This window comes from Palaemon carinicauda, unplaced genomic scaffold (genome assembly GCF_036898095.1).
Source record: "Palaemon carinicauda isolate YSFRI2023 unplaced genomic scaffold, ASM3689809v2 scaffold5, whole genome shotgun sequence".
Taxonomy (NCBI): domain Eukaryota; kingdom Metazoa; phylum Arthropoda; class Malacostraca; order Decapoda; family Palaemonidae; genus Palaemon; species Palaemon carinicauda.
In genome coordinates, this window is record NW_027171761.1 from 649585 (window position 1) to 676504 (window position 26920).

Sequence of the window (26920 nt, forward strand, 5' to 3'; positions counted from 1 at the left end):
GGGTGTTCGCCCTGGATATAACAGCTCCTGGGAGTCTTTCAGCATCCTGAGAGGATGGCTGGGCTTCGTGAGGAAAGCAGACTAATGAGGCAGAGTAATATTCAGAGTCTGCTTCCTTACCAGGTACCTAGACTTAAGTCTGTTTTTTTGAATAGTTGTCAAAAACTCTTGAGCATATACACCTTTATTGTATTAATACTGGTCTCTACCCACCACCATGGGTGTGAATCAGCTATTATATATTCACCGGCTAAGTTTAATATTTAAAAATGATATTTTGATTATAAAATAAATTTTTGAATATACTTACCCGGTGAATATATAAATTAAAGGCCCTCCCTTCCTCCCCGATAGAGACCTAGGGGACTGAGAAGAACTGGAGTTGTTGACAAGTATATGCGGTTTCTGGCCGATAGTCGGCGCTGGTGGTCACACCCGCAACCTTCACGGCGATCGCTCGCGAGTTTTTGGGAATCTGTCGAGCCGTCGGAGACGTCAGCTATTATATATTCACCGGGTAAGTATATTCAAAAATTTATTTTATAATCAAAATATCATTTTATCATAGCCTATGTTTTTATTAAGAACTAGGAATTTTCTTTTATACAATGAGTAGTGAGAAAAATTTATTTGAATAGGCAGCTTTTGTTCTTGCATATATCTATTAGTTGTCTTTTCAATTAGGAGTATTGTCCGGAGCAAGCTTGAAAGAATGTTGAATCATTATCAAGGTGGTTGGATAATGTCACAGGGATGAAGTGGACTTGATTTCCTACCTTTTTGCTCAAGAGAACTGAGGAGAGTTGAACACTTTCACCCATTTGCCAGAGAGAAGTATTTGAGGGACAGCTTCTATCTCTTGCCAAAGTAGGTGTCCTGGGGATCATTCAGCATACAGTAAGCAAGACCGCTTGTGGCCTGATCCCTTGTCCTGCTTGTGGGATTACATTCCTGCCTTAGTTCTTGGAACAGATCAGTTGCATTTCAGGGGATGTGAACGATCTCCAGGCCAGGCTGCCAAGTCTTCATTCACTTTGCGGGTATGAAGTGCCTAGGGAGGCTCGAAACCCATAGAGGAGGCAGATAACTCCAAGTCTGAGTGGCATTTATTGGAGAATATAGAGCTGATTTATTAATACAGTGACCTAGTTTAGGAAAATATGGCACTTCTGATTAGTTAGAGGATTTATTTTAAGTCAAGAGAATTTTGAATAATACAGTCTGATAGTTGAATGCTTATTAAGTAGAGTATTATTAGAAAGGGTGGATATATAGAGAAGATTCGGAGGAAAAACATCAAGAGATTTGTTTATAAGTAAAAAGGCAATATAGTGATAATTAGTGAAGAAACTAGCTGTTTATATGACACCACAGTGACGTCAGGTCACGTGGTGTTGTTAGTGAAGGAGATTGTTGGAGGGGTCGCTCTCTTATCTCTATTGGTTCGTATGTTTGTCTAGTATTGGAATTGTTTGTTTTGTGTTGATAAGCTGACATCTGGAATGAAAGGAAATATAGAAATATAGAGAAGGTAAATATCGTGTGAAATAGTAAATTTAACAGTGGTAGCGGAGCATGGTTAGTCATAGATATGTTGATAAGCTGACATCTGGAATAGAAGGAAATACTATATAGAGAAGGTAAATATTGTGTGAAATAGTAAATTAGATATATGGTTACTTGTAAACTTAGTATAGGATATCTACTATGTGTCGGTTGTCAGAATTCTTTGGTTAGTTTAGCGCTATGAGAGACACTAAGGAGATAGAATGGAGTTGGAAGAAGAAATGTCTTAGGTTTTGTGGTAAACAGTAAGAATACAAAGGTTGGAAAGGTCAGGTAGAGGATTGATTGGTAGTATGTGTGGATAATGTTAAATATCCATGCATAGAGATTAGATTGAGTTTGACATGAAAGGCTTTGGAAGTGACAGAAGAGATAAATAGATCAAACTGAAAGGCGCAAATGGTTCAAAGGTAATATCAAAGAAGTTAGATGAGGTATTTCTAAAGGACACAATAATGGTTAACTATGAGAAGATGAAGACGTACTTTAAAATAGAGAGAGAATCTGGTGAAAGGATGAGAGATTTCTTAATTAGATATGGTATTGCAGCTTCAGAATACAGTAAGGCTATAGGAAAACATTTGTTTGAGGGGGAGGCTAAAGGTTTTTATGTTTTGGGACGGGAAAATTCCACCGAGAATTAAAAGCAGATGACGTTGGTTGCATGTGGGCAAGGTAAACTTGACTATGATTTGGTGTCCAAGCCATTGAAAGGAATATTCAAAGGATTAGGGAACAAGGAAGAGGATAATTGGTGGGGATCTGGAATCTTGAATATGGGTAGAAGCAGAGAGGGATACAGGAATATGGATAAAACTAGGTGGATAAGACGGAGAGGTGGAAGAAATCCAATAAATAGAGAAGGGATAGTAACATTGTGTGCTATATGTAATTCAGAATGGCACAGGCCTAGAGATTGCCCTCAGAATTATCATAATAAAGAAAATCTACTTGAAAACAAGTTTGTTAAAAAGAAGACTGGTATGTGGAAAATAGGTTTAAACAAGGTAGAGAGAATGTAGAGGAGAGAATTTTGTAGGAGAAATTCATGAAACACATGTGAACTCTTGGGGAGAGGTTGATGCTTTTTTTTAGGTACAGGGTGTAAATCACCTGTTTGTAGTGAATTATTTGCTAGGGTTGTAGTTGGTTTAAGCCTAGGAGAGTTGAAAAGAATGAAGAACACCAAAGAGGGCTAAACAAGGTCTTTAAGTTTGGTCAATCATGATATAAATCTAAAGGTATAATGGAAATTCCAGTTTTGTTAAAAAAAAAAAAAAAAAAAAAAAAAAGACTTAAATTTTACAAGGGGACTTACCATGGTTGATATGGAGGAAAACACTGAATGGGATGGGTAGGAGGATAAATATGAAGGAAAAGTTGGTGGAAATAGAAGCATTAGGTGGATTAAGAATTAATTTGTGAGAGGATGAACAGGGTCATTTACAATTACCAATTCTGAAGAGGGTACAAGAGGAATTACTGTATTGTGGAGGGACAATGTACTGTAACAAGAAATTAAAGGGACAATCATGAAGTTACAATTACAGTTTGGACATGGAAGTAGGGAGAAGATTTGGAGGTTAACAGAAGAGGCCAAGTGGAGTGATGGTTTAGGAAGAAGTTAGGAAACTAATAACAGATTCAATTGTAACTTGTGAAATATGTAGAAAGTATAAAAAGAATCCAGGGAAATCTGTTGTTGAATTTTCCTGGAGTAGAATATTTGAGGAGATTTTGGCTTTAGATGTAGGAGACATAACAAAGAGGAAGTTCATTATTGTTGATAAGGTCACCAAATATTGTCAGGCATACTGGATTAGTGACTAAAGACCAGAAACTATCATAAGAACCCTTATTGATGGGTGGTTTGCATTTTTTGGAGCACCATGTAAAATACTTTCTGATAATGGTGGTAAGTTCCAAAATAAAATTTAAAAAATAAGAAGAATGACTGAAATGGGGAATATTAAATTCTTGGCTATATCAGCAGAATCACCATAGAGCAATGGATAGTGTGAGAAAGCATTTGGAATCCTGAAAGGAAGTCTGAGAAAAAAGAGGAAGATGTTAGTTTGCTGATAACTTTGCGATGGGTGATATGTGCAAGAAACTGTTTAGTAGATAATGAAGATTTTTGCCTAATTAACTAGTTTTTGGTAGAAATCCTCCATTACCTACAGTAATTTAGTAGGGGAAGAGACTTTAAATCCAGCTAGTAGAGAGATTAGTACAAAAGAAGGGGCAATAAGGGATTCATTGAATGCAGTACACTTGTCTAGAGAGGCTTTCATTAGAAATAGGCTTGTAGCCAACTAAGAATTGCCTAAAATGAAAACATGAATGAACATAAACTTGAGGAGGGAGTAGTTGGAGATGGGGTGTTTTACAATAGAGTGGATGAAAAAGGATGAAGACGACCTGCTGAGGTAGTAGGAGTGTCAGGTAAGACAGTTATAGTAAAACATGGCAGTTCACTGAGACATAGCTAGGATACACATTACAAGAATTCAAGGCAAAGTAACAGAAAAAGAAAGATTGTCAGAGGTTCGTGGAAACATGGACAACCGTATGAATGATGTAGGTGTCCAAGAGAATGATGTAACAATTGCACAGGAGACAGAGGTGATTATTGGAAATAAGGGGGAAGAGAATAGAGAGAGATGATAAGAAAGAAGAGGAAGATGTAGGTGAGGAAGACTTGAAAGAAGAATTGCCTAAGTTGAAAAAGGAGAACAGGGTTAGAGCAATAAATAAAGACACTGGTCAGATGGAAGAGTGGATAATATTCAGTTTGGTTGGATAAACCTGAGAGATTACAGGAATATTGAAAAAAATAGGGATTAAGAAGAGGTGTTGATAGGTTTTGAGAATTGGGAAGTGTTAGAGGCTAAGGAAAAGGAGTTAAAGAGTTGGAGAGAAAATGATGTATATGAGGAGGTGAAAGATACTGGGGAAGAAGCTATATCCACAAGGTGGATAGTCACTGAAGTTAAAAGGAGGTGAAAAGATATCTAAGGACAGGTTGGTTGGTAGGGGCTTTGAAGAAGATATGCCAGACTGGGGAAAAGATGCCCCTACTTGTAATGCAAAACTCTTGACATTGTGCTTGGCAATCACCAAATTAAAAAAAATGGAATTGTTACACATTAGATGTGAAAACAACATTTTTCAATATTAATCTTACCCGATGATCATGTAGCTGTCAACTCCGTTGCCCGACAGAAATCTACGGTCGGGATACACCAGCGATCGCTATCCAGGTGGGGGTGTACACAACAGCGCCATCTGTGGTCAGGTACTCAAGTACTTCTTGTCAACAAGACCTCAATTTTTCCTCTGTCGTGCCGCCGGCAAGACCTACATGGATACGCTGTTGATTTTGGAGTCTTTTGTTCACGTTTTGGTGATGTATTTGCTCTGAAATTTAGCCTTCGCTGTTCAGGAAGCTTTATCCTTAGCTTAGCAAGCTTTTGGAATTAATTTGATTCATTGGTTAACGATCTTTGCTTTATTTTGGAATTCCCCCTTGACTACCTCTAAATTCAAGATGTCTGACCATTCCCAAGTTCCTAAATACAGGCAGTGTAGTGTTAGGACTTGTATTAGGCGTCTTCCGAAGGCCTCTATAGATCCTCACACCGTATGCTCCAATTGTAGGGGAAAATCCTGTCAATTGGAAGATCGATGTGGGGAATGTGCTGGGCTTTCGGAATTCGATTTTAATGAATTCCTCAGATATACACGTAGGTTAGAGAAGGAGAGAGATAGGAGGAGTTCTTCTCGCTCTGTAGATTTTTCCTCTCCCCATGCCCCTCAACCTTTTCCTTCCCCTGTGGTGGTGACTCCCGAACCTGCTACGAGTGCTCAGCCTTCAATGGCTGATATGTTGCGTGCCATTCAGGCTCTCGGTGATAAGGTGGAGTCGTTGGTTAGTGACCGCAATCAGCTCTTGGCAGATGTCAGAGAGCTGAAAGCGAAGAGTGCAGTGGGAAGTGTTAGTGCTAGTGCTGTGCATAGTGTCAGTGTCAGTGTTGCGCATGAGGGTACATCTGTGCGTGCCAGTCGTCCTCCCAGTCCGGGACCTCTTGCAAGCTCCCAAGCCCAGGGGAGAAGCAATGTCGAAGGACCAAAGGGTTCGGCAGGCCTTGATCGGCGCACGGATGTATCCTCAGTGGTTGCGGACGCATCTGCTAAGGATCGTCCCTTCCACTCCCAGACGAATGAGCCCTTACATTCCTCGTCTGTGGAAGAAGTTTCCAGGAGGAAACGGTGGACCAAGGTCTCACGACCGCTCAAACGTAAGGTCCCTTCCGAGCTAGTCCAACGGCCCAGGTGTAGCCACTGGGTCAGTTCGGACTCGCCGCAGTCATCTGATGACTGCACACCTCCCAAGAGAGGTAGAGTGGTCCCTCAACAGTAGACCCTAAGTGGTCCATGCTGCAGACTATGCAGTCTCAGCTTGCGGCTTTTATGCAGGAGTATCATGCCGAGAAGGTTAACACCTCTCCTGTTAACCTACAACCCGCAGAGGTTGTGCGTTCAGCAGATACTGCGGCTGCCTGCTCCCACACCCCACCTGTGAGAGCTCCTCCACCGATGCGCAGTCCTCACTGCCAGACGCATGTTCTTGCTGCACCATCTGCTAACATGCATGAGCTGCCGCATCAGGAGTTGCCGGGTTCCAGCACTATGCGGCATTCTCCTCAGCCCATGGAGCATGCTCTGCAGACCTTACAGCATGCTCCGCATACCATGCAGCATGAGCCGCATACCATGCAGCATGAGCCGCATGCCTTACCTCATGCTCTGCATACCATACCGCATGCTCCTCAGCCCACCGCAGACCCTCCCACACACCGGCCCTCTGCTTTTGTTGTTGCCAGCTCGCAGTCTGTCCAGCAGAGGCATGCTGATGGATCCGCAGGTACGCATGCACCCGTTCTGCAGGATTCAGCCGCTCAGCTTGCTGCTCTGCCTTTGCCACTCACAACTCAACTTTCGGATGAGGATGTATCGGAGGATGAAGCTGCTCATCTGGATGATCCTCACTCTGATGTTGAAGGACCCAAGTCTTCGCCACCCTCCTTAGACTTTCGCAAAGTCCTTGCTTTGTTCAGAGAATTGTATCCTGAACACTTTGTGTCTGCAACCCCTCGTTCTCCTCCCTCCGAGTTTGCTCTGGGCATGCAGTCTGCTGCGCCTGCCTTCACCAAGCTTGTTCTCGCCAGATCATCAAGGAGAGCTTTGAGGGTTATGGGGGACTGGTTGCATTCCAAGAAGCAACTGGGAAGGACCTCTTTTGTGTTTCCTCCTCCCAAGCTGGCTTCTAAGTCGAGCGTCTGGTATGCCACGGGAGAGGAACCTGGCTTGGGGGTTCCTGCCTCTGCCCAGGCCGACTTCTCAAGTCTGGTTGACTCTCCCCGCAGGTTGGCTATGAGACGTTCGAAGATCTGCTGGTCCTTTTCTGATCTTGATCATATGTTGAAGGGAGTCTTTCGTGCCTTCGAGATATTCAACTTCCTCGATTGGTGTTTAGGAGCCTTAAGCAGGAAGACTTCCCCTTCTGACAAGGACTCGGCCATGCTGATCATGTCCAGCATGGACAAGGCAATACGGGATGGGTCTGGTGAACTTGCGGCTTCATATGTATCAGGGGTCCTCAAGAAGAGAGAACATCTGTGCTCCTTCTTATCTGCTGGTATCACTCCTTGCCAGAAGTCAGAGTTGCTGTTTGCTCCTCTCTCCAAGTGTCTGTTTCCGGAGGAGTTGATTAAGGGGATGGCTGCCTCTCTTATCCAGAAGGATACGCATGACCTCATGGCTTCTTCTGCACGTAAGGCTAAAACCTTACCTTCCGTGCCTAGACCCTTCCGCCCTTTAGCAGCTGATACACCTGCTTCTAGGTTCATCCCGCCCTTTCGTGGCAGAACCTCCAGCAGAGGAGGTACCCGTGCAGACAGTCACCGTGGCAAGTCCAAGAAGGGTTCCAAGTCTGCAAAAGGCAAGTTTTGACTGCCTTCCTCTCCAGACAGCAGTAGGAGCCAGACTCAAGACCTTCTGGCAGGCTTGGGAGAGCAGAGGTGCAGACGCTCAGTCTGTGAAGTGGCTAAGGGAGGGATACAGAATTCCGTTCTGCCTCAATCCCCCTCTAACTACATGTCCCATCAACCTCTCTCCCAACTACAAGGAGAAGGACAAGAGGCTAGCGTTGCAACAAGAGGTGTCGCTCTTGCTACAAAAGGAAGCAGTGGTCATAGTCCGGGATCATCAATCCCCGGTCTTTTACAACCGTCTCTTCCTTGTAGCCAAGAAGACAGGAGGTTGGAGACCGGTGCTGGACGTCAGTGCTCTCAATGCTTATGTCACCAAGCAGACGTTCACGATGGAGACGACGAAGTCGGTCCTAGCAGCGGTCAGGCAGGAGGACTGGATGGTCTCGTTAGACCTGAAAGACGCATACTTTCACGTCCCCATCCATCCAGACTCCCAACCTTTCCTAAGATTCGTCTTTGGAAAGGTTGTGTACCAGTTCCAAGCCCTGTGCTTTGGCCTAAGCACGGCACCTCTTGTGTTTACGAGACTGATGAGGAATATTGCGAAATTCCTTCACTTGGCAGACATCAGAGCCTCCCTCTATTTAGACGACTGGCTTTTAAGAGCTCCCACAAGTCGTCGCTGTCTGGAGAATCTCAGATGGACTATGGATCTGACCAAGGAACTGGGCCTCCTGGTCAATTTAGAGAAGTCCCAGCTCGTCCCATCCCAGACCATTGTTTACCTGGGTATGGAGATTCAGAGTCGAGCTTTTCGGGCTTTTCCGTCGGCCCCAAGGATCAACCAAGCCCTAGAGTGCATCCTGAGCATGCTGAGAAGGAACCGATGCTCAGTCAGGCAGTGGATGAGTCTAACAGGGACACTTTCATCGCTGGCCATGTTCATCGAGTTAGGGAGACTCCACCTCCGCCCCCTTCAGTATCATCTAGCTGCTCACTGGATAAAGGACATGACGCTAGAGACGGTCTCAGTTCCTGTTTCCAAAGAGATGAGGTCTACTCTAACGTGGTGGAAGAACAGCATTCTTCTCAAGGAAGGTCTTTCGTTAGCTGTTCAGACCCCCGACCACCGTCTCTTCTCGGACGCATCAGACTCGGGCTGGGGTGCGACATTGGACGGACAGGAATGCTCGGGAACATGGAATCAGGAGCAAAGGACACTTCACATCAATTGCAAGGAGTTGTTGGCGGTTCATCTGGCCTTAATAAACTTCAAGTCCCTCCAGCCAAACAAGGTGGTGGAGGTGAACTCCGACAACCCCACAGCCTTGGCTTACATCTCCAAGCAGGGGGGGACTCATTCGAGGAAGTTGTTCGAGATCGCAAGGGACCTCCTCATTTGGTCAAAAGATCGAAGGCTCACGCTGGTAACGAGGTTCATTCAGGGCGATATGAATGTCATGGCAGATCGCCTCAGCCGGAAGGGTCAGGTCATCCCCACAGAGTGGACCCTTCACAAGAATGTTTGCAGCAGACTTTGGACCCTGTGGGGTCAGCCAACCATAGATCTGTTCGCTACCTCGATGACCAAGAGGCTCCCATTGTATTGTTCCCCAATTCCAGACCCAGCAGCAGTTCACGTGGATGCCTTTCTGCTGGATTGGTCCCATCTCGACCTGTATGCATTCCCGCCGTTCAAGATTGTCAACAGGGTACTTCAGAAGTTCGCCTCTCACAAAGGGACACGGCTGACGTTGGTTGCTCCCCTCTGGCCCGCGAGAGAATGGTTCACAGAGGTACTGCAATGGCTGGCCGACGTTCCCAGGACTCTCCCTCTAAGAGTGGACCTTCTGCGTCAACCTCACGTAAAGAAGGTACACCCAAGCCTCCACGCTCTTCGTCTGACTGCCTTCAGACTATCGAAAGACTCTCAAGAGCTAGAGGCTTTTCGAAGGAGGCAGCCAGAGCGATTGCCAGAGCAAGGAGGACATCCACTCTCAGAGTCTATCAATCTAAATGGGAAGTCTTCCGAAGCTGGTGCAAGGCCAATGCAGTTTCCTCAACCAGTACCACTGTAACCCAGATTGCTGACTTCCTGTTACATCTAAGGAACGTTAGATCCCTATCAGCTCCTACGATCAAGGGTTACAGAAGTATGTTGGCAGCGGTTTTCCGCCACAGAGGCTTGGATCTTTCCACCAACAAAGATCTACAGGACCTCCTTAGGTCTTTTGAGACCTCAAAGGAACGTCGGTTGTCCACTCCAGGCTGGAATCTAGACGTAGTCCTAAGGTTCCTTATGTCATCTAGATTTGAACCGCTCCAATCAGCCTCTTTTAAGGACCTCACATTAAAAACTCTTTTCCTCGTATGCCTAGCAACAGCTAAAAGAGTAAGTGAGATCCACGCCTTCAGCAGGAACATAGGTTTCACATCGGAAACGGCTACATGTTCCTTGCAGCTCGGTTTTTTGGCTAAAAACGAGCTTCCTTCACGTCCTTGGCCTAAATCGTTCGAGATCCCTAACCTGTCCAACTTGGTGGGTAACGAACTGGAGAGAGTACTTTGCCCAGTCAGAGCTCTTAGGTATTATCTAAAAAGGTCTAAACCCTTACGAGGACAATCAGAAGCCTTATGGTGTGCTGTTAAGAAGCCTTCGCTACCAATGTCTAAGAACGCAGTTTCTTACTACATCAGGCTTCTGATTAGAGAAGCTCATTCTCATATGAAGGAAGAAGACCTTGCTTTGCTGAAGGTAAGGACACATGAAGTGAGAGCTGTGGCTACTTCAGTGGCCTTCAAACAGAACCGTTCTCTGCAGAGTGTTATGGATGCAACCTATTGGAGAAGCAAGTCAGTGTTCGCATCATTCTATCTCAAAGATGTCCAGTCTCTTTACGAGAACTGCTACACCCTGGGACCATTCGTAGCAGCGAGTGCAGTAGTAGGTGAGGGCTCAGCCACTACATTCCCATAATCCCATAACCTTTTTAACCTTTCTCTTGAATACTTTTTATTGTTGTTTTTGGGTTGTACGGTCGGCTAAGAAGCCTTCCGCATCCTGGTTGATTTGGCGGGTGGTCAATTCTTTCTTGAGAAGCGCCTAGGTTAGAGGTTGTGATGAGGTCCTTTAGTATGAGTTGCAGCTCTTTATACTTCAGCACCTAAGAGTCGTTCAGCATCCTAAGAGGACCGCTACGCTCAGTAAGGAAGACGTACTTAATAAAGGCAGAGTAATGGTTCAAGTCGACTTCCTTACCAGGTACTTATTTATTTTATATTGTTATTTTGAATAACTAATAAAATGAAATACGGGATACTTAGCTTCTTTGTTAACATGTATGCTGGTCTCCACCCACCACCCTGGGTGTGAATCAGCTACATGATCATCGGGTAAGATTAATATTGAAAAATGTTATTTTCATTAGTAAAATAAATTTTTGAATATACTTACCCGATGATCATGATTTAAAGGACCCGCCCTTCCTCCCCATAGAGAACCAGTGGACCGAGGAGAAAATTGAGGTCTTGTTGACAAGAAGTACTTGAGTACCTGACCACAGATGGCGCTGTTGTGTACACCCCCACCTGGATAGCGATCGCTGGCGTATCCCGACCGTAGATTTCTGTCGGGCAACGGAGTTGACAGCTACATGATCATCGGGTAAGTATATTCAAAAATTTATTTTACTAATGAAAATAACATATTTACAGGGTGATCAAATACAGAGGGAATTATATTTGAAACCACCACTTGAAGGAGATTGGAGTGGTTTATGGAAATTGAAGAAGACAGTGTTTGGGTAGATGGATGCTGCAAAAGTATGGTATTGTAAGGTAGAGATTGTAGTGAAAGAACTTGAGGGAAAGAGAAGTAGATTGGAGCCAAACATATTTTATTGGAGGAAAGACAATAAATTGGTTGTTATATTATGCTCTCATGTGGATGACTTTAGCTATGGGGGAGATAAATGACTCATGGAAGAGACAATTGGAAAGCTAAGAGAGAAACAAGAAAGTAAGAATTTTAAATACATAGGAATAATGCTTGAGCAAAATGAAATGAGGATAAGTATCAGTCAATGGAAATATGTCAACTTTGTAAAGGAACCAGAAGCTAGACAATATACTGGTAACATTATAAGTCAGAAGGAACTGACAAGGTATAGGTCCATGGTTGGACAGCTTAATTGGATATCTTTGCATACAATACCAGAAATATCATATAGCTTTAGGGAATTAGGTAAGGCATTCGAGGAAGGTACGACACAGGATATGAGAAAAATTATTAAAGTATATTGGAGAGGGGGTATTAGATGAACTGCAAGAAGGGAATATCTTTTGGGAAGCATATGCAGATGCATCCCTTGGAGATGTTGAAGATGGACATAGGCAATTTGGTTGTATAATACCTTTAATAGATGACGGGAGGAGGTGTCTCATATGATGGGAGTCTTGAAAATCGATAAGGGTAGAAAAATCAACTTTTGAGGCAGAGACGTTAAGCATGAGAGAGGTGATAGAAGGTTTGATATATATCAATAAATTATGGTAGGAATTAGTGGGAGAGAAAAAATTAAAGGCAATAGTGAAAACAGACATTAGAACACTAATGACAGCAATTAAATCAAGTACGGGAGTTAGTGGTAAAAGATGAAAGATTGCAGCCATAAGGGAAATAACAGAATCTGGAAAAATATAAGAGGTGCAATGGATAACAGGGAAGAGAAAAATAACTGATGAACCTACCAAGCCAGGAAAACATCAGGGCATATGTGGAGAGTAGAGATATGTAGGAGATTGAGGGGGTAGGGTTGTAGAAAAGAGACTACTGTTGGAAGGAGATGGGAGGGGAGGAGAAAGAGATAAGTATGATTAGTTAGAGGATTTATTTTGATGATTAATTCTATGTTAGAGAATTTAGAATTGTACAGTATGATAATTGAATGGTTATTAAGTGTAGACGTACAATATTATTAGAAAGGGTGGATATTCAGAGAAGACTGTGAGAAAAGCATGAAGAGATTTGTTTATAATAAGTAAATATGCAATATAGTGATAATTAATAAAAAAAGATTTGTTTGTGATGCCATAGGGACATCAGGTCACGTGGTATTGTTGTTAGGGAAGAAGATTGTTGGAGGGGGAGTTAGCTGGTTGGATTCATTGTAATTAGATTATTATGGTGGTGGGCATGGTCTTTTGTCTCTATTCATTCGTATGTTTGCCTAGCGTTGGAATTGTTTGTTTTGTGTTTAAATTGACATCTGGAATAGAAGGAAATATAGAAAAGGTAAATATAGTGTGAGATAGTAAAGTTGACAACTTTTATCCGAGTTGATTTTGGCCCTGCTGATGGCTGGCCTCCCCCTCAATTCAAGTACTGTAGGGCAAAACTTTCATTCTTTTCTGTCATTGGCTTTTGAGTTCACTTCCATGGCGTTTCTCCTGGTGGTATCATGTGTTGACTAGTGTTCACTCGCTGTGGCAGACGTTGAAAGCTCTACAAGGTTAGATACGGTAGAAGATGAAGTAATTTTCCATAGAGTCTCGTTTTCCTCTCATCAGACAGGAAATCTCCTCTTGAGGAGAAAGGACTCAGTCATGCATTATTTCTCCCAACAATTGGGCTTGGAGAGTTGTGCTGCTCTTGGGAAAGGATTGGTGCTGAACTCTGTCACTTTTTTCTGATGAATGATGTAGAGTGAGCATTGGAGGACGTAGAACCAGGACTCAGTCATTCACTGTGCAGCTTCCTCTGAAGGAGTCTGTGAAGAAACCTTTGTGTGTGGCTATGACTTCCAGCTCCAATGTGCGGAGAACTCAAACTACCTCAGAACTCCTGCTGGAAAATTCTGCAACTTCTTCCCCACACATCGTTGGACTCTTCTCTACCATTTTGAGCCCCATTCATGATCAGTTCTGGAAAGGTAGCATGGGGAAGAAGAAGGGTAGGGGATGCTAAGCTAAGCAATCCCCATCTCCAGCTGCTGCAAGTAGGGTTATGCCTGTCATGCCATTGAGCATTTAAGAGCATCACAGGGCTGAGCAGTAGGTAGGAAGTGTCCTTCTAGACAATTACTTAATATCTATTCAGGACTGTTGAGCTGCCCCTCTCAACCATGCTGGTCCAGTTCATAACCTACCTTCCAAGTCTGCTGAAAGCTCTTGCCAACCCCAACCATATTGCGACAACTGTTTGATACCCTTGACAGTGAGGCATTTGGCGACTGAATGCTTCACTTAAAGCACAGAAAAAAATAGATATCTGTTAGAGGCTCAATTTGAGGATGGCAGGTTCATTCTTTCCAAGATTCTTGGAAATATGTGTCGTATAATGCTAGCGGCATTTTTAGTTGTTCCGTAACTGAATACAAACCACGCTATTTACATGGGGTAATTACTTTGGCGGCAGCCGATGACGAGCCATAAAGATTTAACGAGGGTTTCCTACCCCGCGCTAGTTAGCGGGGGGTAGGGAGGGGTAGCTAGCTACCCCTCCCCCCTCACACACACCGGTGATTGATTCACTTTACTTTTGGCTCGGAGAGACGACAGACCTGTCAGCGCTCTCCTCTCTTTTGACTGCCATAATTTTTGTTTGCTTTTTCTTTCAGTGTTTGTGTGTGAAGTTGGCCTCTACTCTCTTTATGCGCACTTGCCCTGGACTTCCCGGCCTCCCTTGTGGGACCTTTATGTCGGCCGTGGAAACTGATCCTCACTCCTTATGCCCCCAGTGTAGGGGCCAACGGTGTGATAGTTCTAATTTGTGCATTGAGTGTAGGGAGTGGTCTACCTCCCAGCGGGAGAGGTTTGCCCGGCGACGTAAGAAGAAGGCTAAAAGGGATATTTCTCCTTCCGAGGTTTCTCGGAAGAGAGAAAATCTTAAGTCTTCTTCTTCCGCCGCCCATTCCTCCTCCGAAGCTCCCGCTCGGGCGGCCTCTTCCGAGAGGCCGACGAGTGGTAGCGTAGACCGTAATGTTGATGTCATTAACCGATCCCGTGGTGAGGGAGAGGTCGTTGCCTACCATAGCGAGGCGGCTGCCCCTCCCCCCTCGGAGGAGGTATTTGTTTCTAACAATGACCTTTTTCAGCTTTGGGCTTCCTTGGGGCTACAGGGTTCGCCCTCCAAGGAAGCCTTGTTTGGTATGATCAAACGGGGTGCGGCTGCCGAACAATCGTCAACCTCATCGGACATAGATCCTCTGTCTGTGGTTGACGTCGGAAACATCCCGTGGGTCAGGCCAAACTCCCGTTCCTGTGGCTGCGGTAGCAGAAGGCTCTGTCGCCCTCTCCGAACATACTTCGAGGGAGGAGCTTACTCCCACGGTCTCTCCTTCCGTTGAGACTCCCTCTCGGGGGAGTTCTCTGGTAGAGACGCCTCTTCGGAGGCCTATTGATGGTCAGCCTGCTGATCCCACGGCACTTCGTGGGCGTATAAGGCGCAAGGCTCGCCCTCCCCTTCGCCGTAGAGGCCTTCCTTCCGCCTTCAAAGGGGTTAAAAGGTGCCTCTTCGGCTCGTCGTCACCACAGTCCTCTGCGGATGAGACGACTCGCCGTTCTCCTGACCTACCTGCTACCAACCTTGACCTCTCCAGGGATCGTTCGCGATCCCCGTCGGAGGATGGTCGTCCTTCGGGACAATGTGAGCTATCGCCCCAACCATCGACATCTAAAGCTGCTGACGCACTTTACGCGCTGGAGACTGCCATTGCTCAACCTCCTGACCCTTCGGGGTCTCAGGGACTTGAGCGCGTAACTGCGCCGCTCGCCCCTAAGCGTAAGGCTCCGCCTGCGCACCCTGCTGCTGTTATTCCTGACGTTCCTGACAAAGCGCCTTGGCGCCCACCCTTAGGCGTTCGCGCCACTGTTCCTGTTGCTCGCCAGGGTTCCCCTGCGCGCCCACGCCCATCGGCGCCCCGTCGCCCTCCAACAGTTCCTGAAGTAGCGAGCAAGCGCCCAACTGCGCAAACGCGCCCTGTTCCTGTTATAGTACCGCCGCGCTCTCCTGCGCACTTGCGGCCAGTTCCTGATATGGCGCCTACGCGTCCACCAGTGCCCCAGCGGCCTCCAGCGCTCACGCACCCTCCGGTACCTCGCCGGCACCCTGTTCCTGTTTCATCGCGCGCGATCCAGGAAGTTCCTGAGTTGGCGCACAGGCGCCCACAGGTTCCCACGGACTCGTTGCGCCCTGCGGTGGAGACATGCGATACGCGTCCCTGCGCGATTCCGGCTCCAGCGCTCACGCGCACCCCAACGCGCTCACGTGTCGTTTTGGACCCATCGCGCCCAACTAAGGAGGTTCGCGATACAAGGGAGGCTCGCGATACGAGAGAAGTTCGTGATGCGCGCCTGCGCGCAGTTCCTGTTCCAGCACCAATGCGACCACGCGTCGCGACGACTCAGCTCGTCGCCCCAGAGGTTGCCAAGCCAGCGCACGGGCGCTCACGGCCGCCTCTGGAACCGCGCGAATCTACTACAGATACGATCCGCACCCGACGCGCCCAAATCGGGCCCTGTTCCTGCTTCACGCCCCCTGCCTGTCTTTAAGACAGCGGTGGTGGCGCAACTAACTCCAGAACGCCCTCATGCGGCTCGCACGACGTGACCTCCGAAGCAGCGAACCCCGGTGCGACGTGTTCCTGATGCGCGCTATGCGCGCCCACGATCGCCAGTGCAACTAGCGCTTACACAGGCGAGTAAACCGGTCCATCCAGACCGTCACCAAACCTCTCGTTCCCAGGTCGCTCGCGACCCTGCTATCGCGCCCTCGGCCAGTCCTACCGGACACCTGCTCGGGCGCTCCTGTTATCGCTCGCCCTCCGGGACTGCACCAGGTCGCTGCGCACCCGCGCGTTCGGCCTCCTCCAGTTCCAACTCCTGATCGGCGCACGCCCACACCATCGCCCACTCGCGCTCGCGGGCATGTTCCCGCTCAGGCTGCCGTGCACCCCCGTAGCCATGCTCCCGCTCTGTCGCCAGCGCGCCACCGCTCCTGACCATACTCCTGCGCGCTATTACCCCCCCCCCCTCCCGCCCCCGCGGGTGCGCGCACACGCACGCGCGATTTTCCAGCTTCGCGCGCGAGATCTGGGCCCGTCACACGAGCCCCAGCGCGATCGCTGACAGGCGGTTTCTTCCTTGTCGCGTTCCTCTCCCCGCAAGCGCAGACCAGCGCGCTCGCTAGAGGGGGAACGCTCCTCGGACAGGTCTAGGGATTCTTCTCTTATAACCCTGCAGGCGAACCCTCGTTTGTCAACTCCTCCTAGGGATCCCTCGATCCCCTTCCCTCCAGAGGGAGTGTCTGACAGCGTTGCTGTCAGTCAACAGCCCTGGTTCGACACCTTACTCAGAGCTCTCGTGTGGGCGATTAAGCCAGCCCTCTCTGATTCGGGTCGCGAGCCAGCGGCAGCTTCTACCCCCCTGAAGAGGAAGAGAGGAGTCTCTCCCGTGGATCCTCCTCCGAGGCCTGTGCTGTCCCCACGTAGATCCTTGTGAAAGGATCCTACTCCCCCTCAGACCTTCTCGCCCTCCCCTGCGGAGGAGGATTACCCCTCCTCAGGGGAGTCGGTTGAGCAGGAATACTCCCCCCATCGCACCAATGGTGGATGTTCCTCCTCTTCCCGAGAGGTCTCCTCGTCCCGAGGTGGAGAAGGACTTGCCCCCTTCGCTTCTAGAGTCCTGCATCCCTCCCAGGAGGGAACCTAAGGACTCTAAGACGATTCCCAAATCGTCTACTAGGATCAGACAGGAACAGCCCAGAGCCGTAGAGGATGCCCACGTTTCCCCCCAGGAAGAGCCTCTGGGGACCGGAGACTTCGCTGCAAGTCCGACAGGAGGCGAGCACCAGGAGTCAGAACACGCGTTCTGGCAAGTCCTGACTCTCATGAGGAACCTTAATGGGATTCCAGACCCTGAGGTCCCACCTCGTGAAGGTAAGGACACGGTCCTGGATCGCGTCTACGGCACTCAGAAGCCCTCTAGAGCCAGCGCAGCATTGCCCTGGTCCCAAGGGATGAAGAGCGCCAGAGACAAGATCGAGGGCCAGCTCGCGGAGCTTGCCTCCTCCAGCAGATCCAGTGCCGGGAATAAGCTCCTCCCTCCTCCTCGTGTCCATCAGAGGAGGTACTTTGAAATCCTCGAGGAGTCTTCGCTGAGCCTTCCCTTACATCACTCTGTGGAAGGACTCACAGGGGGAGTCCCTCTTGAGAGGCTCTCCAACCGGCACGTATCCTTCTCAGCCACTGAGATCCAGAGCCAGGAGAAGGTCATCAAGTGCGCCATGCAGGCCACTTCATGGCTCGACATCTGGCTGGGGTCTTTGGGTCATCCTGGTGCGGTCCGAGGATCTCTTCAAGGAAAGCACCAGGAAAGTGCTGGGAACCTTTCTCCTCTCGGGCACTCGGACCATCGAGTTCCTGTCCCACCAAGTCTCGAGCTTGTGGGCCAACACGATCCTCAAACGCAGGGACGCTGTTGCCGAGAGGTTCCACCATAAGGTTCCCAGCGCCGAGTCGAGCAGGCTCAGACACTCTTCTGTCCTCGGTAAGAGCTTCTTTGAGCCTAAGGACATGGAGCTCTCTGCCGAGAGGTGGAGGAAATCCAACCAGGATTCCCTCATCCATAGGGCCCTGACATCGAGGCCCTATAAGGGTCCGGTGGTTCAGCAGCCCCGTCCCGTCAAGGATACAAAGAAGACTACCGTAGCAGCGAGGCCCAAGGTGTCTAAGCCCTTTCCTGCCAAGGGCAGGAGGGGAAAGAAGTCCTCCAGGGGAGGCAAGAACCCTAGAGGCTCCGGCCGAGGCCGGAAGCGCTAGGGTTGGCAATCCCCCTGCGTGTCCACCAGTGGGGGGATGCCTGCAGAGTTGCGCAGCAAGGTGGCAGCAACTCGGGGCGGATGCCTGGACGGTCTCCGTGATATCCCTAGGGTATCGCGTCCCGTTCACAGCCTCTCTACCTCCCCTGACAGCGAATCCAGTGTCGTTGAGCTCTTTTGCCTTGGGATCGGCAAAAGGGCAGGCCCTTTGGGCCGAAGTCCAGACCATGTTGGAGAAGGACGCTCTCCAGGAGGTCGTGGACGGGTCCCCAGGCTTCTACAGTCGACTCTTTCTTGTGAGAAAGGCGTCTGGAGGCTGGAGACCAGTCATCGACCTCTCGACACTGAACGGGTTTGTCAAGCAGACTCCGTTCAGTATGGAGACGTCAGACTTGCAGTGAGACCACGAGACTTCATGTGCACACTGGATCTGAAGGACGCGTACTTCCAGATCCCAATCCATCCGTCTTCAAGGAAGTACCTGAGATTTTGCCTAGACAACAAGATCTACCAGTTCAAGGTGCTGTGTTTCGGTCTCTCCACAGCGCCTCAGGTGTTCACCAGTCTTCACCATCATCTCTTCGTGGGCTCACAGGATCGGCATCCGTCTCCTTTGTTACCTGGACGACTGGCTGATCCTGGCAGACTCAGAGGCATCCCTTCTTCACCACCGAGACAAGCTCCTCGAAGTTTGCCAGGATCTGGGGATCGTGGTAAACCTCGAGAAGTCCTCTCTGCAGCCCTCTCAGAAACTGGTATATCTAGGCATGATCATAGACACCAATCTCCACAAAGCCTTCTCATCAGACGAAAGGATAGCAAGGCTGAGGAAGGTTGCGAAACCTTTCCTCAATCGAGAAGAACTCCCAGCCCAATCGTGGCTTCGTCTCCTCGGCCACCTCTCCTCTCTGACCCGTCTCGTCCCCAACAGTCGCCTCAGGAAGAGATCCCTTCCGTGGCGACTGAAGTCTCGGTGAAGTCAAGGACTCGACTCCCCGGACATCCTGATCCCCATGGGATCTGCGGAACGAGCGGACCTCAGGTGGTGGGTGGCAGACGAGAACCTGCGAAAGGGAGTGGATCTTCTCGTCTCTACCCCGGATTTGATGCTGCTTTCGGACGCATCAAACAAGGGGTGGGGTGCCCACGTTCTGAACTACAGGGCCTCAGGCCTGTGGTCAGAATCAGAAAAGTACCTTCACATAAACCTGCTGGAGATGAAGGCCATGTTCCTGTCCCTTCAAAAGTTCCACCAAGTCCTGGCGGGCCACTCCGTGGTGGTGATGAGCGACAACACTACGGTGGTGGCTTACATCAACAAGCAGGGAGGTACCTTTTCGGAACAGCTGTCCCATCTTGCAGTAGAGATCCTGAGATGGTCCGAAGGCCACTTGATATCACTTCTGGCTCGCTTCATTCCAGGCAAGAGGAATGTGCTCGCCGACAGTCTGAGCAGAGCGACGCAGATAGTGAGTACCGAGTGGTCTTTGGATCCTCGGATAGCCAACAAAGTCCTGACTTTGTGGGGTTCCCCAACTGTGGACCTGTTCGCTACAGCGTTGAACACCAAGCTTCCGCTGTACTGCTCCCCAGTCCCGGACCCCAAGGCCCTCTGGCAAGATGCCTTCCAACAACGGTGGGACAACGTCGACTTGTACGCCTTTCCCCCATTCTGTCTGATGAGGAGGGTCCTCAACAAGACCAGAACATCGGTCAATCTCTCGATGACCTTGATAGCTCCGCTATGGCATCACGCAGAGTGGTTTCCGGACCTTCTGCTGCTCCTCACGGAGATCCCGAGGGAGCTCCCTCCACGTCACGAGCTACTCAAACAACCACACTCCGACATCTTCCACAAAGCCGTAGCTTCGCTTCGACTTCACGCCTGGAGACTATCCAGCATCTCCTCAAAGAGAGAGGATTTTCGCAACAAGTTGCGGAAAGGATGTCTGGCCACCTGCGCAGGTCATCCGCAGGAGTCTACCAGGCGAAGTGGCGAGTTTTCTGTGGTTGGTGCCGTGGAAGGGGTATCTCTCCCCTCGATGCCACTTTAACAGCAATTGCGGAGTTCCTTGTGTATCTGCTGGAAGAAATGCGCCTTTCAGTCTCGGCAGTGAAAGGCTATCGCTCAGCCTTAAGTCTTGCCTTCAGGCTCAAAGGAGTGGACATTTCTTCCTCGCTGGAACTCTCTCTACTCATACGTAGCTATGAGCTTACCTGCCCTCAGTCGGAAGTGAGACCTCCTCCTTTGAACGTGGTTCGGGTCCTCAGGTCTCTTAAGAGGCCTCCCTACGAACCATTACGCCAGGCTTCTGATCGCCACCTTACCTGGAAGACGGTGTTCCTGCTAGCTTTGGCCTCGGCCAAGTGAGTCAGCAAACTGCATGGTCTCTCCTACGACGTCGCCCATTCAAGGGGATGGGGTGAGGTAACGTTCGGCTTCGTCCCTGAGTTTGTTGCTAAGACTCAGAACCCGGGAGTGCCGGACCCAAGGTTCGACTCTTTCCAGGTCTCGAGTCTTCGTTCTGTAACAGATGACCCAGACCATCTCCTACTGTGCCCAGTCAGGAGTCTGAGGTTGTATCTTAAAAGAACAGCTGCAGTCCGCCCCCAGGTGTGAGCATTGTTTTTTAGCACCGGGGAAACGAAGAGGAAGGTCACCAGGAATACCATCTCGGCCTGGATCCACAAGGTGATCCACCTGGCCTTGAGTTCTGACCCTCCTCCGTCACGGCGTCCTAGGACGCATGATGTCAGGGGCGTAGCTACGTCCCTGGCTTCCAAGAAGAACTTTTTGGGGACGCAGGTCCTGCAAGCTGGAGTGTGGAAGCGTCAGACCACCTTCACGGCCCACTACCTGCAAGACGTGACACACAGAAGGCTCGATACTTTTTCTATCGGCCCTGTGGTGGCTGCACAACAGCTGGTCTAACCTCAGACTCCTAATTGGACAAGTAGCAGAGGGTTGAGGGCATTGTTACCCAGTTTTAGTCTGTGTGAATGAAAAGATCTGTCTGGCCCTTTTCTTTTCTTCATCCTCTCCTCCCTTGGAGAAAAACAGCATCTTGAGCTCTTTGCACAGCTGACCTCGAACCTCTGCAGGTAAGCCATGCTTCCTTGTGTTCCTAGTATTAAGTTGTAATACTGTCATGTCCCCATACCCTGACGAGGTGGTATTGGGTTAGTCCTAGCCTAGATTTTCTTCTAAAGAACTCCAGGTCAACTTCCTAGGACATGTCACTGCTCACCTTCACACACGACTTACGTAGGCCGCAGCAGCCCCTCAGCTGTCTGCGAGGCGCAGGGGCCCCAACCCTTGAGTTGCTTTATGAACCTGGGTTTGGGGCCTCCGGGCAAGCCAAAGCCAGTATGGCAGGGGACTTACCTCCCTTCCTAAGGGTTAAGTCACCCCATGTAAATAGCGTGGTTTGTATTCAGTTACGGAACAAATGACAAATTCGTAGATAATTTGTATTTTTCCTAACGATACAAACCTTAGCTATTTACAGTTATGTGCCCGCCAGCCCTGTCCCCCAAGATAAGTCCTACCTCTAAGTAAAGTGAATCAATCACCGGTGTGTGTGAGGGGGGAGGGGTAGCTAGCTACCCCTCCCTACCCTCGCTAACTAGCGCGGGGTAGGAAACCCTCGTTAAAACTTTATGGCTCATCATCGGCTGCCGCCAAAGTAATTACCCCATGTAAATAGCTAAGGTTTGTATCGTTAGGAAAAATACAAATTATCTACAAATTTGTCATATTTATTTCAGAAGCATGTCTTCTGAAAGTTATTTAAATTTTATGATGACATATTTGCTTTTATGGTTTTAATTGAATATTTTATTCTTTACTTATAATAAATGATATCGGTGTCAATGACCTTAGATGTCAGGATGCCAGAAAACTTCAAATCCATTAATCAATCACTCAATCTTGTTACAGATTTAAGCATGTGCACTGTAGCTCTAGATGGAGGTCTTAGCCCTTCTTCCCTCGATTCCTTAATACTCGACCAATCTCTTATCCTCTATGTGAGAGAGACAAAGATTGTGCAGTACTGAGAACCAACGCAGACTGGAAAGGTGTCTTTGTTGGCGCATGGTACAGGGCTTTTGCTCATATTACCAATTCGTGGTTTTTGGAAGTGCACTGTTGGTCTGGATGATGAGCATCGACCCTCTCCTTCCATACGACAGTTGAGGTGTACCTCAGTCTCTCTCTAAGAATACAGTACTTTGGTTCTGAAGGGAGAAAAAAAAATGGCTCGTATTGGTGTGAGAGGAACCATTGATGTGTCTCCTTGTTTTTACGAACGACAAGACATTCCATTGCGATTGTGATTGGAATTTGATCCTTGATCTCCCCGTGATTGATCTCTTCATGTTCAGTCTCAGTGATCAGTCCTGTCCTATGATTAGTCTCACCGAGATTGGTCACCATGTGATTGTTTTCCTTGTGACCCCTGTTCACCGATGACACTGCCATACACTCACGTGCGAACGAAATCCCTTGTCACCGGTTCCTTTTCTATGTGACCAGTCCACACGTTAGGAAATTCCATGCTAAGTGAAATGGGGAACAAAAACTTTTGACCACTTAAGACCTCACTCAGCTCTCTTACTAGCACCGAAATGACCTATTACATGTGTCCAATCGGCAACAAAGCTCATCACCACTATACGATCTATACATCGCTTACCCTTTGAACCCTAGAGCCAAATGTGAGCGGTATGCACGCTACGTCTTAATACTGCACTCACCTTGCAAACCCCAGAGTCAAATGTAATTAGGATCTAAGATAGAAGAACTGGCCTGGAGTTCATTTACATCATACTTGTCTTAACTTCTGGCTCTGGATCAGGCTCTTGAAATCAGTCTGTATACATAGTACCTATGGTGTGAATACAAGTTAGTTGACAATGAAATAAATTTTGCAAAACAATTTTAAGATAAATTTCTGTTAACATTAAGATTTTTGGTTATACTGTACATTAACACTGATGTAAGTAAAACTCAGTGGTTGATTACAATTCTCATACATGATAGGCGACATACTCACTTTACCCCTTACACAATAAATGATTATTGAGTTTATATGAGCAGCATAGCGACAAGATTTCTGCTAAATTTTCAAATATGCTGGTGCCTTCAAGACGGCACAATTGTTGAAAGCCCATTTTACGGGTAGTGGTTGAAGTCTGGTATTGTGTCATCAAAGTCACAATGTTAATAAGAGAACATTATTGAGGCTGCACTTAGCAGCAAGAATTTTTTTAATTTTTAAAAATTACATTTGTCAAAATGATTTCTCTTATAACATAACATGGATTGTTTAAATTATTTAAATCATGTATTTTTATAGTTAGCATACAGATTTTGCTCACATTGTTTGTGTTTTGGTAGGAAGTTCTGATACAATACTTAGGAAACTAATTTAATTTTTTATGGAAGGTGAAATAAACTCAATTACTTATCATTTCATAAAGTCAAACATGGAATGTTAATAATGTTAATGCGACAAGATGTACCAAATTGGTTTGAGTGTCATTATCTCTTTCTACCAGACCCACCTTAAAAGAGGGTGGTAGCCAGCTTGATAACTACCTGGTAATAAACAAAATTTTGGTGATGAAATATATTGTTTCATTACTCAACTGTTAGTCATCTGTTTCCCTCCCTTCTAGCCTTTTTGTAAGGGATATCAATGGATTAGGGTATATATAGGTCAATGATGGCTCTGATTAAATGGAGTGGTGGTTATAACTATGCTTGTGGTCATTGTTCCTCCCATGATAAGCATCACAGGGGAAGGGGAGATTGAGAAGTAGTGGAAGAGAGTATTTTTTTATTTAGAGGTCCTAGAGGAGCATTTCTGCATTATGACATGCAGCTAAAGCTCAATTCACACATTCCCGATTATGGCTCCCGATGCTGATTTTTTGTTCCATCGTAAAAAAATCCCCGATTTTCCTCGATTATGTGCAATTGGAGGGCTCAGGGCGAAGATCCAAGTCACAGGCCAAAAATCTGGAATCATCGGGGACCACGCTACGACAAATGGCAGTTGCCCTGACCATTTAGCGCGGCGCTAAATGGTCGGCCCGGTTCGGGCCACAAGGCTTGCCCCGCTACCCCCCATTCGTACCAACCTCAGTGATGTGACAAAAGAACCCCTTCGATATTCGACCATTACACCTAAGAATATAGGTTTCCAACTACCAATTTTCCCGTCTTTGGGAGCAATCGGGAGAAAATTCATGAATGTGTGAACCCAGCATAAGTATTAAAATAATAAATTTTATTTTTAGGATTCTCTTTTAAAAGTAAGAAGCTTTCTAGTAAGTAGTTTATGAATTAGTATGTCCTTGTCCTTATTCAAATTACTCAAAATAAACTTGTTTTAGTATCTTTGTTTTCTAGTTTGTTCATTTTAAAATTTGTTTATAATTGCAGGTTTTTGCCGACATGTTGGTCCGAGATGGGGAAATGGTGTGTGTGGAACTAGTTGCATCGGATCATGCTGGACACCGTCAGGCCGTTATATTTTTAGGGTCAATTAGATATGATGCTCTTAAAAGAGTATATGATGCAAGGGTAGGTTGCTCCAAGAATCTTGTTCATTTCTCTATTTTTTTTGCCATGAAGACCTTTAGTTAATGAAGGATATATTATATATATATATATATATATATATATATATATATATATATATATATATATATATATATATATATATATATATATATATATATATATATATATATATATATATATATATATAGTATTTTCTCACCTATTACTGATAATTAGTTCCAGGCCACCCCTGGTAGGTGAAAATCTGTGAAGTGGGACTGGGCCCCTTAGGAATTTCCATATATGTGTGTGTGGATTTTAAACATTCTGGTAATATATAATACATATATATATATTTGTATATATATATATATATATATATATATATATATATATATATATATATATATATATATATATATATATATATACATATATATATATATATATACATGTATATATATTTATATATATATATATATATATATATATATATATATATATATATATATATATATATATATATATATATATATTTATATATATATATATATATATATATATATATATATATATATATATATTTATATTATATATTTATGATAAACAATGATAAATAATGAACTGACTTGTATCCATCTTTTTTATTGAAATAAGTGTCCTGATCCATATGTCAATATACATCAATAACTTTAACCTTGGGAACAAAATCATAATAAGGACTGTGAATATTCACTGTGAATATTTGTGTATGTATTCTAATTTCCTCTTAAATCTTTATTAGGCAAGCTTAAGCAGTAAAGTTGCTCAAAGGATGATGATGGGCCTTTTTTCTGGCGCCAACAATCAACGTATTGAGTTTGTTCGTATGAAAGGACCTCAAGGAAAAGGGCATGCAGAAATGGCTGTCACAAAACCCAAAGGTAAGATATTTCTTTCTATATATATATATATATATATATATATATATATATATATATATATATATATATATATATGTGTGTGTGTGTGTGTGTGTGTATATATAATTCTTTATAGTACAAGAGAATGTTTGAAAATTGATTGTGATCTCTCTCTGTAACCTTAATGTTCTGAGTATTTGTCTAAAGAGATTTGTAGATAACTCATGGTGAATTTGGTAATGTACTCTATATATTTTGAATAAGATATATGGTCTTTAGTACTGTACTCTGTTTGTAATGTTCATACCTTATTTGATTCTTTCATATTCAGGATCAGGTGTGGAGACTCCAACATCAGAACCTGGAGTTAGCTTAACAGATATGTGGGATTCTGATTGGGAAGATGAACCTGAGGACAGATTTATATATCGTCATCAGGTAAGTTTCTTCAGTAAATCTGAAATATTTTGTTGATGTAAGGAAATTATAATAGATTTATTGTTTTTTTCGTTTTATCTGATTTCTATCCTTTAACCATGCTGTTGTGTTTTTATGTAATTATCAATAATATTATTACCCTTTTACTCTTTTGTACAATGGGCTCTGTTTTGTAGGGTGATTTGTGTATTTGAAAGTAGTAGTTCTGAAATGATGAACCAGATCTTTTCGATAAAGCAGTAACATCAAACGTTTGACTGATAATGTCTCACCGAAGAATTTGGCATTCAAGTTCCAGGCCCTTTTTTAGGGACATTTTGCTTAAGTCATCCTGGCTCAAAAAGCTATATGACATAGGACTCTTCAGTTGGCTAATGCAGTGGTAAAGGTGAATGCAGCAGATCAATCCCTGTCTTGGACAGGGAATTTAAGCTGTTCACTGGGGACATTACCGTTGTAGTTGGGCACCACAGTGGGAGTTGGGCCTCATTAGATTATACAGGAACTGAAACCAGACACCTTTAACCTTTATTGCTGAATAAATGACATTTCCATTGATATATAGTTTTACATATTTTGTGAAATATTCATATGCCAATAATTAAAAAGAAAAAATCTGTTAATAACTGGT

At 46.0% G+C, this 26920-nt stretch overlaps 1 protein-coding gene across 1 annotated transcript in view; it reads left to right on the top strand.

Moving 5' to 3' along the window:
* The window catches only part of LOC137637029 (uncharacterized), a 318070-nt gene that overhangs the window by 109903 nt on the left and 181247 nt on the right, over positions 1–26920 (top strand). Inside the window, exons 5-7 of the mRNA XM_068369339.1 lie at positions 24830–24970; positions 25734–25872; positions 26183–26289. Of these exons, the coding sequence (XP_068225440.1) occupies positions 24830–24970; positions 25734–25872; positions 26183–26289 (387 nt within the window). The remainder of the gene's footprint in view (positions 1–24829; positions 24971–25733; positions 25873–26182; positions 26290–26920) is intronic.